General features: G+C 39.3%; 1 protein-coding gene across 1 annotated transcript in view; it reads right to left on the bottom strand.

Moving 5' to 3' along the window:
* kcnn1b (potassium intermediate/small conductance calcium-activated channel, subfamily N, member 1b) overlaps window positions 1-15,047 on the bottom strand; it is a 74,918-nt gene that overhangs the window by 47,547 nt on the left and 12,324 nt on the right. Inside the window, 1 exon segment of the mRNA XM_046871689.1 lies at window positions 5,035-6,492. Within this exon segment, the coding sequence (XP_046727645.1) occupies window positions 5,035-6,210 (1,176 nt within the window). The 5' untranslated portion in view covers window positions 6,211-6,492.

Below are 15,047 nucleotides of genomic sequence, written 5' to 3'. Positions count from 1 at the left end.
AATATACCGTAATTTCTGGCCGCACCCACTGAATTTTACAAATATTTTTATTTTGAACATAAATAAGCCGCACCTGTCTATAAGCCGCAATGTCACATGATCACTGGATGGTTACGGTTCTAACCTGCAAACTCCACCGCATTTCAGTGTAACAGTGTGTTTCTCTGCTGTAACAGGATTCCTCTGGAACACACACAACAAACCTCAGGTGAAATGTTCAGACTGTTCTGTAAAAATGAAACGCTCAGGCATAATCAATGCTAGGCGGAGTTACAGCGCCCCCTAGTCTATTTACTTTATCATCACAGCAATTCACGATTACAATTTCATTAAATAATATCACCTGGTTTTTTTTATTTATTTAAAGTTATAAATAGTTAATAGTTATGTCTGTAAAAACAAGTGTGTTTCTGTTCTTACTGATGTTATAGCAGCTATAAACATCCACCCTCTTACCAGCGTCTCTGTGTCAGATGTCCTAAAACCTATAGTTTTACTGTAGTGACACTGGAGACTCCTTCCATACATCGAAAACACACGGAAAATGTAAACACAGCGTTACTATGGGAACGATAACGCATCAGAATGAGAGAAAGATAAATGTGTTTTATACTTGTCTCATGTATTTTACAGCACAGTGAAATTCTTTCTTCATATCTCCCAGTGATGTTAGGAAGCTGAACATCACACAGAAACCCTGGAGCACAGAGGATTAAGGGTCTTGCTCAAGGTCCAAAAGTGGCAGGTTGGCAACACAAGGGTTTGAACCCACAACCCTCTGATCAGTAACCCAGAGCTTTAACCACTGATCTACGACCTCCTCGAGCACGCTGATATAAACCTGCACTACAGTCAGAGCTGCTGTTATGGAGAACTCATCAACACCTTCTGTCCAATCAGGATCCAGAGCTCAGCAGCAATGTGGTGTAGTAATACCATCGATCTGATTCGCTCAGGAGGATGGAAAATAGAACAGAGAGGCAGAAATAGGGTCGACTTTCCCACAAGGAAGGAATGACACGGATTTTCCCTCTAGAGGAGAGAGAGCACACTTCCTCATTAACACCGACACGCATGTTTCAGACTACACACACACACACACACACACACACACACACACACACACACACACACACACTGAGCTATAGAATTTATACATATTATAGAACTGCAATTATATTTAATAGCAGCAGGACGTAGTTATTAGATGCATCTGTGCTGATCCTGGTGTCTGATCCCAGTCTGACTCTCACCTCCCGGAGTATTGGACCAGGATCAGACTCCAGACGCTCATTTTTCCGCAGTGAAGCATCCAATACCGGGTGACGCTACGTAACACAACCGTAATGTGCTTTTTGATGCTAATTTTCATGAAGACTTTGTCACAGCAATCTGGTCGTGTTTCACAATCAATTATCAAATTCCAGGGATGGAAACGACACCGCGATGAGATCCGACTTCCCACTTCCAGAGGAAATTCCGACGCAGAGCTAACTACGCTTCAACTAAAGACCATTGAGATAAAACGCACGACGCACTGATCTTTAACTCGGAGATGTTTCTGTAGAAGAACTGCGAGACTGCGTCATGAAATCATTCACACATTAAAACAAAAAACAGACAGGAGGCGTGGCTAAAGTGGGAGGGGCTACATCAGAGAGGCAGTGCTGGGTATTCAAGATGGCGTCCTTTATAAATAGACGCTGCGGCGTTCAGCTCCATGACGAGAAGTTCAGACTGCGTGAGATCACTGAGCACTGGTGAGGAAACGATGCTGGGTGACACACACACACACACACACACACACACACACACACACACACACGCACTACCTTTAAATATTAGCTACTACACATTTGCTTGCACGCAAAATGACATGATCAGACTTCACACACACACACACACACACACACACACACACACACACACACACACACACAGTGAAAAGAGGGGAAATGTGTGTGTTTGTTTTAATTATTTTTAGCCCGAACTGTTCCTTTAAGTGCGGTTCTGCATCATGGCCACTGCAGCTCTGACAGCCTGTTGCAGTCGGCATCACACTGCCTCCGTTCTCCTGAATGAACTCGACTCGCACAGCGCAGAATAAACACCCAGTCTCCAGAAATAAACACTGCTGCTTTCTCCACACTTCATCCTACACAAATCCGACAGTGAATTTGGTGCATTTGATGCACTATTACACACACACACACACACACACACACACACACACACACCATGCACAACAAAGACCAGTGTTCACACGCATCAACACTGAACCTGCACACTGCATTTGCAGCAACAAGCAGAACCCTGATTTCTATATGGTCACATAAACACCTCTAAATCCTAATACACAAAGTGAACCATGGACCACACAACAACATCTCCTGTGTGCAATTAACACCTACAGGTGTTCAATAAACACTCACAGTACAGAAATAACGTTTAGCATTTCCCATGTTAGCATTGTTAGTTAGAATTCCCAGAGAAACAGTACAGTGTTTAATGAATAGCCGATCTTAGGGTTAACCTGAGCGCACCTAAACACTGAATTCAATACTGCAGGATATAACACTGCAGGCATTCACACAACCCAACAATGTGGATGGAAACATAATCATTAAGCTTTACATACAGTGGAATATGATCAAAGTCACCTCAACACTTTTATCTCATAGTGTTTATTAACCTGGTAAGAATGTAGCCTGTAGGTGTTGATTTTCTTCTCTTGGTATTGATTTAAAAATCTAAGACGGACGTATGTACGAATAAAAACAAGCCTGCAGATGTGGATTTTTTTCTTGTACAAGTTCATTCAAAGCATCAGGTGTTAATTAAGCTGGTGTTGAATAAATACCACAATAAAGCTTTAAGTGTACGAGTAAACTCAACACAAATATGATACAAATCTCCAGATCTGCATTTGATACTAAGAAACTGAAACACTCTTATAACACTGCTAACTAAACAAATGAACACTTAATTCAACACTATACTAACACTATTCACTCAACATACCAGTCAAAGTGTTGATTTAGTAGCGTAGGTTTTATTACAAGCCTACAGGTGTTCATAAGCCTGTGAGAGTCCAATAAACACGGTCCGTGTTTATACAAATTGACAGGTGTTTAAGTATCCTGAATACTTAACACTGCAGAGGTTAATTTAATAATGTAAGATTGGATTTAACCCTACAGCTATAAATTCATCACCACAGGTATACAGTCAACACTACCACTATAGATTCAACACTACCACTATAAAGGTATTACTACAGCTATAAATTCAACACTACAGGTAGAATTTCAACAAAATAGGTATAAATGTAACACTACAGCTACAAGTTCAACATTACAGCCATGAACTCAACACTACAACTATTCATTCAATACTACAGCTATAACAGCTACCAATTCAAGACAACAGTTACAAATTCAACACTGCAGAAAAACTACAGTTACAGATTCAACACCACAGATAAAAAGTCAACACTACAGATATAAAGTCAATACTACAGCTATACATTTAATACTACAGCTATAAATTTAACACTACAGCTATACATTCGATACTACAGTTATAAAGTTAACACTATAACTATATATTTAATACTACAGCTATTGATTCAACACTAAAGCTATTAATTCAATTCCCTACTATCAAATCAACACTACAGCTATACATTCACTACAGCTATAAAGTCAATGCTACAGCTACACGTTCCACACTACAGCTACACATTCAATACTACAGCTATAAAGTCAACACTACGGCTACACATTCAACACTACAGCTATACATTCACTACAGCTATAAAGTCAATGCTACAGCTACACATTCAACACTACAGCTACATTCAACACTACAGCTATAAAGTCAACACTACACACATTCAACACTACAGCTATACATTCACTACAGCTATAAAGTCAATGCTACAGCTACACATTCAACACTACAGCTACACATTCAACACTACAGCTATAAAGTCAACACTACGGCTACACATTCAACACTACAGCTATAAAGTCAACACTACAGCTACACATTCAACACTACAGCTATAAAGTCAACACTACGGCTACACATTCAACACTACAGCTATAAAGTCAACACTACGGCTACATTCAACACTACAGCTATAAAGTCAACACTACAGCTACACATTCAACACTACAGCTATAAAGTCAACACTACAGCTACACATTCAACACTACAGCTATAAAGTCAACACTACAGCTACACATTCAACACTACAGCTATAAAGTCAACACTACAGCTATACTTTCAACACTACAGCTATACATTTAATACTACAGCTATAGATTCAACACTACAGCTATTAACTAAATTATATACTATTCAATCACCACTTCAGCTATACATTCAACACTACATGCACACATACAACATTACAGCTATAAAGTTAAAACCACAGCTATAAATTCAACACTACAGGTAAAAGTAAAAGCCTGTAAAGGATTTATACCTATAATACACTGTAGGTAAATAGGTAGTAACACGGACACTGTAAAGCTTAATATAATCCGGCAGGTGTTTATTTAAAACTACTCCTACAGGTAATTAATTTCCCCTGTAAAAATATCCCTGCAGGTGTTTATTTACCCCTGTAAGACTACTCCTGCAGGTGTTTATTTACCCCTGTAAGACTACTCCTGCAGGTGTTTATTTACCCCTGTAAGACTACTCCTGCAGGTGTTTATTTACCCCTGCAAGACTACTCCTGCAGGTGTTTATTTACCCCTGTAAGACTTCTCCTGCAGGTGTTTATTTACCCCTGTAAGACTTCTCCTGCAGGTGTTTATTTACCCCTGTAAGACTACTCCTGCAGGTGTTTATTTACCCTGTAAGACTGAAGTCAGCGCTGTAGGTATCTCTGTGAGAGTGCATTAGCGCTGTAGGTGTTCAATCTGATCTGCAGGTGTTAATTCCACTCTGTTTGTGTTGATGAAAACGTGCAAGTGTGTGTGTGTGTGTGTGTGTGTGTGTGTGTCGTTATGTCGCCGTTACCTGATGCCCTTGGTTTCTCTGAGGCTCGTGCTCCGCGCTCGGGTTCGTGTCTCCGTCACGGTGCCATTCTGCTCGCGCGCCCTGTTGCTGTTGTTGGTGTTGCTGATGGTGTTGGTGAAGGTGTTCCTGTTGGTGTTGGTGCTGCTGATAGTGTTGCTGTATGCCACAGGGCCGCTGTGCGCACAGCTCGTGCGGCGCTCCTCTCGCGCAGCTCTCGGGTAAACTGCTCCTCACGAGCCGCTGCTGCTGCACCTGCAACCGAGCCGCCTGCGGGTCCGGGAGCGCGCGAGCGGCGGCGGCTTCGGGCGACTGGCCCGCGGGAGCGCGCGGCAGCTGATGCCGATGAGCTGCTGATGATGAAAATAGCGGTGATGAAAGTGCCGGTGGCAGTGCCGGTGCTGGCGGGGCTGCTGGTGGTGGTGTCGGCGGCGGGTTCTGCAGCAGCAGAGCAGTGAACGGATTGCTGCTGCTGCTGCTGCTGCTGATCTGCTGCTGTAGCGTTTGTTGTGGCTGCTGCAGTTGTAGCTGCTCTTCCGGCAACGACCCGCCTTCTTTTCCGCAGCTGCACGAGAGACGATGCGCAGGTTTGCTCCACTGGTTCCCTCGAGACTGATCCTCCGCCAATCGCGAGCCGCACCAGGCGGGGTCAGCCGGGGAGTCCGGGGAGACGGAGCTGAGAGCGCGAGCTGACGCTTTGGTGAAGGTGCAGTTGCGCCGCTGGATGTTCGCGAGACCGGACTCAGCGCCTTTACTCTGTGATGCTGCTGCTGCTGTTGCTGCTGATGATGATGATGATGATGACGGTTCTCGTGCGCCGCCCCGTTGCAGTTGTCCGGTCGCGCTGGGCGGTTTCCGGTGTCCGCGCGCACTGTGAGACAGCGGCGGCGGCGGTGGAGGCGGCAGGGTGTAAAACGGCGCTGCTGAGGATGAGGATGGCGATGCTGCGTGCGGTCGCTGCTGCTGCTGCTGTCGGACAGCGCGCGAGTCCCGATGCCGCATCACCGCCTCCTCCTCCTCCTCCTCCTCCTCCTCCTGCTGGTCGCGTGCGGCGGGCTGCGGACCGAACCGCTTCGGCGCGCTCTCGCTCTCGGTGCTGCGTGCGGCGCCGGCGGAGGCCCCCACCGTCGAGTCCACGCGGCTCGTCTCATTGGTGGGTTGGACCAGAACCAGCCTCATCTCGCCCCTCCTTTCTTCCTTCCTCCCTTCTTTCGTTCCTCTCTCACTCTCTCACTCTCTCCTTCCCTCCTGCTGTACTGCTGCGCGCGCCTTCAAACAAACCGGACCAGTTTGCGGACACGAGCGCAAACGCGGCGGCAGAATGTGTCCAGGTGCATGGTGCTGCAGCAGAACAGGGTCCAGGGTCCAGGGTCCGGTCGTGACTGAATCACTCACAATCAGAATTTTAATTATGAACAGTTTTTGTGTCCATCTTCAGGTCCAGTTTATAATCTCCGATTCCTGCAATAATAAAAACACAAAAACACGTGACATCATTTTCATTTGACATCAATCACACAGAGGGGCTGCAGCTCGCGCTCCTGGGGAGACCGGGATTCCTCCAGGGGGCTATTCATGATTAATAAGAGAAAGAGAAAAAGTGTGTGTGTGTGTGTGTGTGTGTGTGTGTGTGTGTGTGTGTGTGTGTGTGTGTGTGCGTTTATTCGTATATATGTGTATGTGAGTGTGTGTTGTGTGTATATGTGTATGTAGTATGTGTTTGTGTGTGTATATGTGTATGTGTATGTGAGAGTGTGTGTTTGTGTGTGTATATGTGTGTGTGTTTATACGTGTATATGTATGTGAGAGTGTGTGTTGTGTGTGTATATGTGTGTGTGTTTATACGTGTATATGTGTATGAGAGTGTGTTTGTGTGTGTATATATGTGTGTTTATACTTGTATATATGTATGTTAGAGTGTGTGTTTGTGTGTGTTTATACGTGTATATGTGTATGTGAGTGTGTGTTTGTGTGTATATATATGTATGAGTGTGTTTGTGTGTGTATATATGTGTGTTTATACGTGTATATATGTATGTGAGAGTGTGTTTGTGTGTGTGTATGTGTGTGTTTAGACGTGTATATGTGTATGTGAGTGTGTTTGTGTGTATATATGTGTGTGACTGTGTTTGTGTGTGTGTATGTGTGTGTTTATATGTATATATATGTATGTGAGTGTGTTTGTGTGTATATGTGTGTGTGTTTATACGTATATGTGTATGTAAGAGTGTGTGTTTGTGTGTATATGTGTGTGTGTTTATACGTGTATATGTGTATGTGAGAGTGTGTGTTGTGTGTATATGTGTGTGTTTATACGTGTATATGTGTATATGAGAGTGTGTGTTGTGTGTATATGTGTGTGTGTTTACATGTATATGTGTATGTGAGTGTGTGTGTGTGTGTGTATATGTGTGTGTTTATACGTATATGTATGTGAGAGTGTGTTTGTGTGTGTATATGTGTGTGTGTTTATACGTATATGTGTATGTGAGTGTGTTTGTGTGTGTATATGTGTGTGTTTATACGTATATGTATGTGAGTGTGTTTGTGTGTATATGTGTATGTGAGAGTGTGTGTGTTTATACGTATATGTGTATGTGAGAGTGTGTGTTTGTGTGTGTATGTGTGTGTTTATACGTATATGTGTATGTGTGTGTGTGTGTGTTTGTGTGTGTATATGTGTGTTTATACGTGTATATATGTATATGAGAGTGTGTTTGTGTGTATATGTGTATATGTGTATATGTATGTGAGAGTGTGTTTGTGTGTATATGTGTGTGTGTTTATACGTGTATATGTATATGTGAGAGTGTGTTGTGTGTATATGTGTGTGTTTATGTGTGTATATGTATATGAGTGTGTGTTTGTGTGTGTATATGTGTGTGTTTATATGTGTATATGTATGTAGTGTGTTTGTGTGTGTATATATGTGTGTTTATACGTGTATATATATATGTGAGAGTGTGTGTTTGTGTGTATATGTGTATGTGTGTGTGTATATATATATATATGAGAGTGTGTTTGTGTGTATATATATGTGTGTGTTTATACGTATATATATGTATGTGAGAGTGTGTGTTAGTGTGTATGTGTGTGTTTATACGTGTATATGTATATATGTGTGTGTGTGTTTGTGTGTATGTGTGTGTTTATCGTGTATATGTGTATGTGAGAGTGTGTGTTTGTGTGTGTATATATGTGTGTTTATACGTGTATATGTGTATGTGAGAGTGTGTTTGTGTGTATATATGTGTGTGTGTTTATATGTATATATGTGTATGAGAGTGTGTGTTTGTGTGTGTGTGTGTGTGTGTTTATACATGTATATGTGTATGTGAGAGTGTGTGTTAGTGTGTGTATGTGTGTTTATACGTATATATGTATGTGAGTGTGTGTTGTGTGTGTATATGTGTGTGTTTATACGTGTATATATGTGTGTATAATTATTAGGCAAATGAGTATTTTGACCACATCATCCTCGTTATGCATGTTGTCTTACTCCAAGCTGTATAGGCTGGAAAGCCTACTACCAATTAAGCATATTAGGTGATGTGCATCTCTGTAATGAGAAGGGTGTGGTCTAATGACATCAACACCCTATATCAGGTGTGCATAATTATTAGGCAACTTCCTTTCCTTTGGCAAAATGGGTCAAAAGAAGGACTTGACAGGCTCAGAAAAGTCAAAAATAGTGAGATATATTGCAGAGGGATGCAGCAGTCTTAAAATAGCCAAGCTTCTGAAGCGTGATCATCGAACAATCAAGCGTTTCATTCAAAATAGTCGACAGGGTCGCAAGAAGCGTGTGGAAAAACCAAGGCGCAAAATAACTGCCCGTGAACTGAGAAAAGTCAAGCGTGCAGCTGCCAAGATGCCACTTGCCACCAGTTTGGCCATATTTCAGAGCTGCAACATCACTGGGTGCCCAAAAGCACAAGGTGTGCAATACTCAGAGACATGGCCAAGGTAAGAAAGGCAGAAAGTCGACCACCACTGAACAAGACACACAAGCTGAAACGTCAAGACTGGGCCAAGAAATATCTCAAGACTGATTTTCTAAGGTTTTATGGACTGATGAAATGAGAGTGAGTCTTGATGGGCCAGATGGATGGGCCCGTGGCTGGATTGGTAAAGGGCAGAGAGCTCCAGTCCGACTCAGGCGCCAGCAAGGTGGAGGTGGAGTACTGGTTTGGGCTGGTATCATCAAAGATGAGCTTGTGGGGCCTTTTCGGGTTGAGGATGGAGTCAAGCTGAACTCCCAGTCCTACTGCCAGTTTCTGGAAGACACCTTCTTCAAGCAGTGGTACAGGAAGAAGTCTGCATCCTTCAAGAAAAACATGATTTTCATGCAGGACAATGCTCCATCACACACGTCCAAGTACTCCACAGCGTGGCTGGCAAGAAAGGGTATAAAGAAGAAAATCTAATGATATGGCCTCCTTGTTCACCTGATCTGAACCCCATTGAGAACCTGTGGTCCATCATCAAATGTGCGATTTACAAGGAGGAAAACAGTACACCTCTCTGAACAGTGTCTGGGAGGCTGTGGTTGCTGCTGCACGCAATGTTGATGGTGAACAGATCAAAACACTGACAGAATCCATGGATGGCAGGCTTTTGAGTGTCCTTGCAAAGAAAGGTGGCTATATTGGTCACTGATTTGTTTTGTTTGGTTTTGAATGTCAGAAATGTATATTTGTGAATGTTGAGATGTTATATTGGTTTCACTGGTAAAAATAAATAATTGAAATGGGTATGAATTTGTTTTTTGTTAAGTTGCCTAATAATTATGCACAGTAATAGTCACCTGCACACACAGATATCCCCCTAAAATAGCTAAAACTAAAAACTACTTCCAAAAATATTCAGCTTTGATATTAATGAGTTTTTTGTGTTCATTGAGAACATGGTTGTTGTTCAAATTAATCCTCAAATAAAATTAATCCTCAAAAATACAACTTGCCTAATAATTCTGCACTCCCTGTATGTGTATGTGAGAGTGTGTGTTTGTGTGTGTATATGTGTGTGTTTATTCGTGTATATGTGTATGTGAGAGTGTGTGTTTGTGTGTATATGTGTGTGTTTATACGTGTATATGTGTATGTGAGAGTGTGTGTTTGTGTGTATATGTGTGTGTGTTTATACGTGTATATGTTTATGTGAGAGTTTGTGTTTGTGTGTGTATATGTGTGTGTGTTTATATGTGTATATGTGTATGTGAGAGTGTGTGTTGTGTGTGTATATGTGTGTGTTTATATGTATATGTATGTGAGAGTGTGTGTTTGTGTGTATATGTGTGTTTATACGTGTATATGTTTATGTGAGAGTGTGTGTTGTGTGTGTATGTGTGTGTGTGTTTATATGTGTATGTGAGAGTGTGTGTTTGTGTGTATATGTGTGTGTGTTTATATGTGTATATGTATGTGAGAGTGTGTTTGTGTGTGTATGTGTGTGTTTATACGTGTATATGTGTATGTGAGAGTGTGTGTTTGTGTGTGTATGTGTGTGTTTATACGTGTATATGTGTATGTGAGAGTGTGTTTGTGTGTATATGTGTGTGTTTATACGTATATATATGTGTATGTGAGAGTGTGTGTTGTGTGTGTATATGTGTGTGTGTTTATACGTATATGTGTATGTGAGAGTGTGTGTTTGTGTGTGTGTGTGTGTGTGTGTGTGTTTATACATGTATATGTGTATGTGAGAGTGTGTTGTGTGTGTATGTGTGTGTGTTTATACGTATATGTATGTGAGAGTGTGTGTATGTGTGTGTATATGTGTGTGTGTTTATATATGTATGTGAGTGTGTGTTTGTGTGTGTATATGTGTGTGTGTTTATATATATATATGTATGTGAGAGTGTGTTAGTGTGTGTATGTGTGTGTTTATACGTATATGTGTATGTATATGTGTATGAGAGTGTGTATTTATGTGTATATGTGTGTTTATACGTATATATGTGTATGTGAGAGTGTGTGTTTGTGTGTGTATATATGTGTGTTTATACGTGTATATGTGTATGTGAGAGTGTGTGTTTGTGTGTATATATGTGTGTGTTTATATGTGTATATGTGTATGTGAGAGTGTGTTGTGTGTGTGTGTGTGTGTGTGTGTGTTTATACATATATATATGTATGTGAGTGTGTGTGTGTGTGTGTATGTGTGTGTGTTTATACGTATATGTGTATGTGAGAGTGTGTATGTGTGTGTATATGTGTGTATGTGTGTTTATGTGTATATATGTATATATGTGTGTGTATTTATACGTATATGTGTATGTGTATATGTGTGTGTTTATATGTATATGTGTGTGTGTGTTTATGTGTGTATATATGTGTATGTGTGTTTATATATATATGTGTATGAGAGTGTGTGTTGTGTGTATATGTGTGTGTGTTTATGTATATATGTATGTGAGTGTGTTTGTGTGTGTATATGTATGTGAGAGTGTGTGTTTGTGTGTGTATATGTGTGTGTTTATACGTATATGTGTATGTGAGAGTGTGTTTGTGTGTGTATATGTGTGTGTGTTTATACGTATAAATGTGTATGTGAGAGTGTGTGTGTGTATATGTATATGTAGAGTGTGTGTTTGTGTGTGTATATGTGTGTGTTTATATGTATATGTGTATGTGAGAGTGTGTGTTTGTGTGTGTATATGTGTGTGTTTATACGTAAATGTGTATGTGAGAGTGTGTTTGTGTGTATATATGTATGTGAGAGTGTGTTTGTGTGTATATGTGTGTGTTTATACGTATATATGTGTATGAGAGTGTGTGTTGTGTGTATATATGTGTGTGTTTATACGTAAATGTGTATATGAGAGTGTGTTTGTGTGTGTATATGTGTATGAGAGTGTGTGTTTGTGTGTATATATATGTGTGTGTTTATACGTGTATATATGTATGTGAGAGTGTGTGTTTGTGTGTATATGTGTGTGTTTATACGTGTATATGTGTATGTGAGAGTGTGTGTTTGTGTGTATATGTGTATGTGAGAGTGTGTGTTTGTGTGTATATGTGTGTGTTTATTCGTATATGTGTATGTAAGAGTGTGTTTGTGTGTATATGTGTGTGTGTGTTTATACGTGTATATGTGTATGTGAGAGTGTGTGTTTGTGTGTGTATATGTGTGTGTTTATACGTGTATATGTGTATGTGAGAGTGTGTGTTTGTGTGTGTATATGTGTGTGTGTTTATACGTGTAAATGTGTATGTGAGAGTGTGTGTTTGTGTGTATATGTGTGTGTTTATACGTATATATGTGTATGTAAGAGTGTGTGTTTGTGTGTGTATATGTGTGTGTTTATACGTATATGTGTATGTGGAGTGTGTTTGTGTGTATATATGTATGTGAGAGTGTGTGTGTTTGTGAGTGTATATGTGTGTATTTATACGTATATATATGTGTATGTAAGAGTGTGTGTTTGTGTATATGTGTGTGTTTATACGTGTAAATGTGTATGTAGAGTGTGTGTTTATATGTGTATATGTGTATGTGAGTGTGTTTGTGTGTATATATGTGTGTGTGTTTATACGTATATATATGTATGTGAGAGTGTGTGTTTGTGTGTGTATATGTGTGTGTGTTATACGTATATGTATATATGTATGTGAGAGTGTGTGTTTGTGTGTATGTGTGTGTGTTTATACGTGTATATGTGTATGAGAGTGTGTGTTTGTGTGTTTGTGTGTATATATGTATATGTGAGAGTGTGTGTTTATGTATATATGTGTGTGTTTATACGTATATATATGTATGTAAGAGTGTGTGTTTGTGTGTGTATATGTGTGTGTTTATACGTATATGTGTATGTGGAGTGTGTTTGTGTGTATATATGTATGTGAGAGTGTGTGTGTTTGTGAGTGTATATGTGTGTTTATACGTATATATATATGTAGTGTGTGTTTGTGTGTATATATGTGTGTGTGTTTATACGTGTAAATGTGTATGTAGAGTGTGTGTTTATATGTGTATATGTGTATGTGAGTGTGTTTGTGTGTATATATGTGTGTGTGTTTATACGTATATATATGTATGTGAGAGTGTGTGTTTGTGTGTGTATATGTGTGTGTGTTATATATGTATATATGTATGTGAGAGTGTGTGTTTGTGTGTATGTGTGTGTGTTTATACGTGTATATGTGTATGAGAGTGTGTGTTTGTGTGTTTGTGTGTATATATGTATATGTGAGAGTGTGTGTTTATGTATATATGTGTGTGTTTATACATATATATGTATATGAGTGTGTTTGTGTGTATGTGTGTGAGTTTGTGTGTGTGTGTGTGTGTGTGTGTGTGTGTGTTTGTGTGTATGTGTGTGTGTGTTTATGTGTATATGTGTATGTGAGAGTGTGTGTTTGTGTATATATGTGTATGAGAGTGTGTGTTAGTGTGTGTATGTGTGTATATGTATATATGTATATGTGTATATATATGTGTATGTATGTGTGTATATATGTATGTGTGTATATGTATATATGTATATGTGAGAGTGTGTATGTGTGTATATGTGTGTATATGTGTATATGTGTATGAGTGTGTGTTTGTGTATATGTGTATGTGTGTGTATATATATATATGTGTATGTAGTGTGTTTGTGTGTGTATATGTGTATGTTTATATATATGTGTATATGAGAGTGTGTTTGTGTGTGTATATGTGTGTGTTTATATGTGTATATATGTATGTAGAGTGTGTGTTTGTGTGTATATGTGTGTGTTTATATATATATATGTATGTATATGTGTGTGTGTTTGTGTATATGTGTGTGTTTATACGTGTATATGTTTATGTGAGAGTTTGTGTTTGTGTGTGTATATATGTGTTTATGTGTATATATGTATGTGAGAGTGTGTGTTTGTGTGTATATATATGTGTGTGTTTATATATATATATGTATGTGAGAGTGTGTGTTATGTGTGTATATATGTGTGTGTTTATACGTATATATGTATGTGAGAGTGTATGTTTGTGTGTGTATATGTGTGTGTTTATATATATATGTGAGAGTGTGTGTTTGTGTGTGTATATGTGTGTGTGTTTATACGTGTATATGTGTATGTGAGAGTGTGTTTATGTGTGTATGTGTGTGAGTTTGTGTGTGTGTGTGTGTGTGTGTGTGTGTGTGTGTTTGTGTGTATGTGTGTGTGTGTGTTTATACGTGTATATGTGTATGTGAGAGTGTGTTTGTGTGTGTATATGTGTATGTGAGAGTGTGTGTTTATATGTATATGTGTATGTGAGTGTGTTTGTGTGTGTATATGTGTGTGTGTTTGTGTATATGTGTATGTGAGAGTGTGTTTATATGTGTGTGTATGTGTATGTGAGTGTGTGTTGTGTATATATATGTGTGTGTGTTATATGTATATGTGTATGTGAGTGTGTTTGTGTGTATATATATGTGTGTTTATTCGTATATGTGTATGTGAGAGTGTGTTTGTGTGTATATATGTGTGTTATACGTATATGTATATGAGAGTGTGTGTTTGTGTATATATGTGTATGTGTGTTTATACGTATATATGTGTATGTAGAGTGTGTGTTTGTGTGTATATGTGTGTGTTTATACGTATATATATTTATGTGAGAGTTTGTGTTTGTGTGTATATGTGTGTTTATATATATATATGTTTATGTGAGAGTGTGTTTGTGTGTGTATATGTGTGTGTATTTATACGTGTATATGTATATGTGAGAGTGTGTATTTGTGTGTGTATATATGTGTGTGTTTATATATGTATATGTATATGTGAGAGTGTGTTTGTGTGTGTATATGTGTGTGTTATATATATGTGTATATGTGTGTGTGTGTGTTTGTGTGTGTATATGTGTGTGTTTATACGTATATGTTTATGTGAGAGTGTGTGTTGTGTGTGTATGTGTGTGTGTGTTTATATATGTATGTGAGAGTGTGTGTTTGTGTGTGTATATGTGTGTGTGTTTATACGTGTATATGTGTATGTGAGAGTGTGTGTTTGTGTGTATATATGTGTGTGTTTATCGTGTATATATGT

The sequence above is a fragment of the Silurus meridionalis genome, chromosome 17 (assembly GCF_014805685.1).
Source record: "Silurus meridionalis isolate SWU-2019-XX chromosome 17, ASM1480568v1, whole genome shotgun sequence".
NCBI classification, from domain to species: domain Eukaryota; kingdom Metazoa; phylum Chordata; class Actinopteri; order Siluriformes; family Siluridae; genus Silurus; species Silurus meridionalis.
The sequence above is the reverse complement of the archived record's forward strand: the minus strand, read 5'-3'. Positions and strand labels throughout refer to the sequence as shown.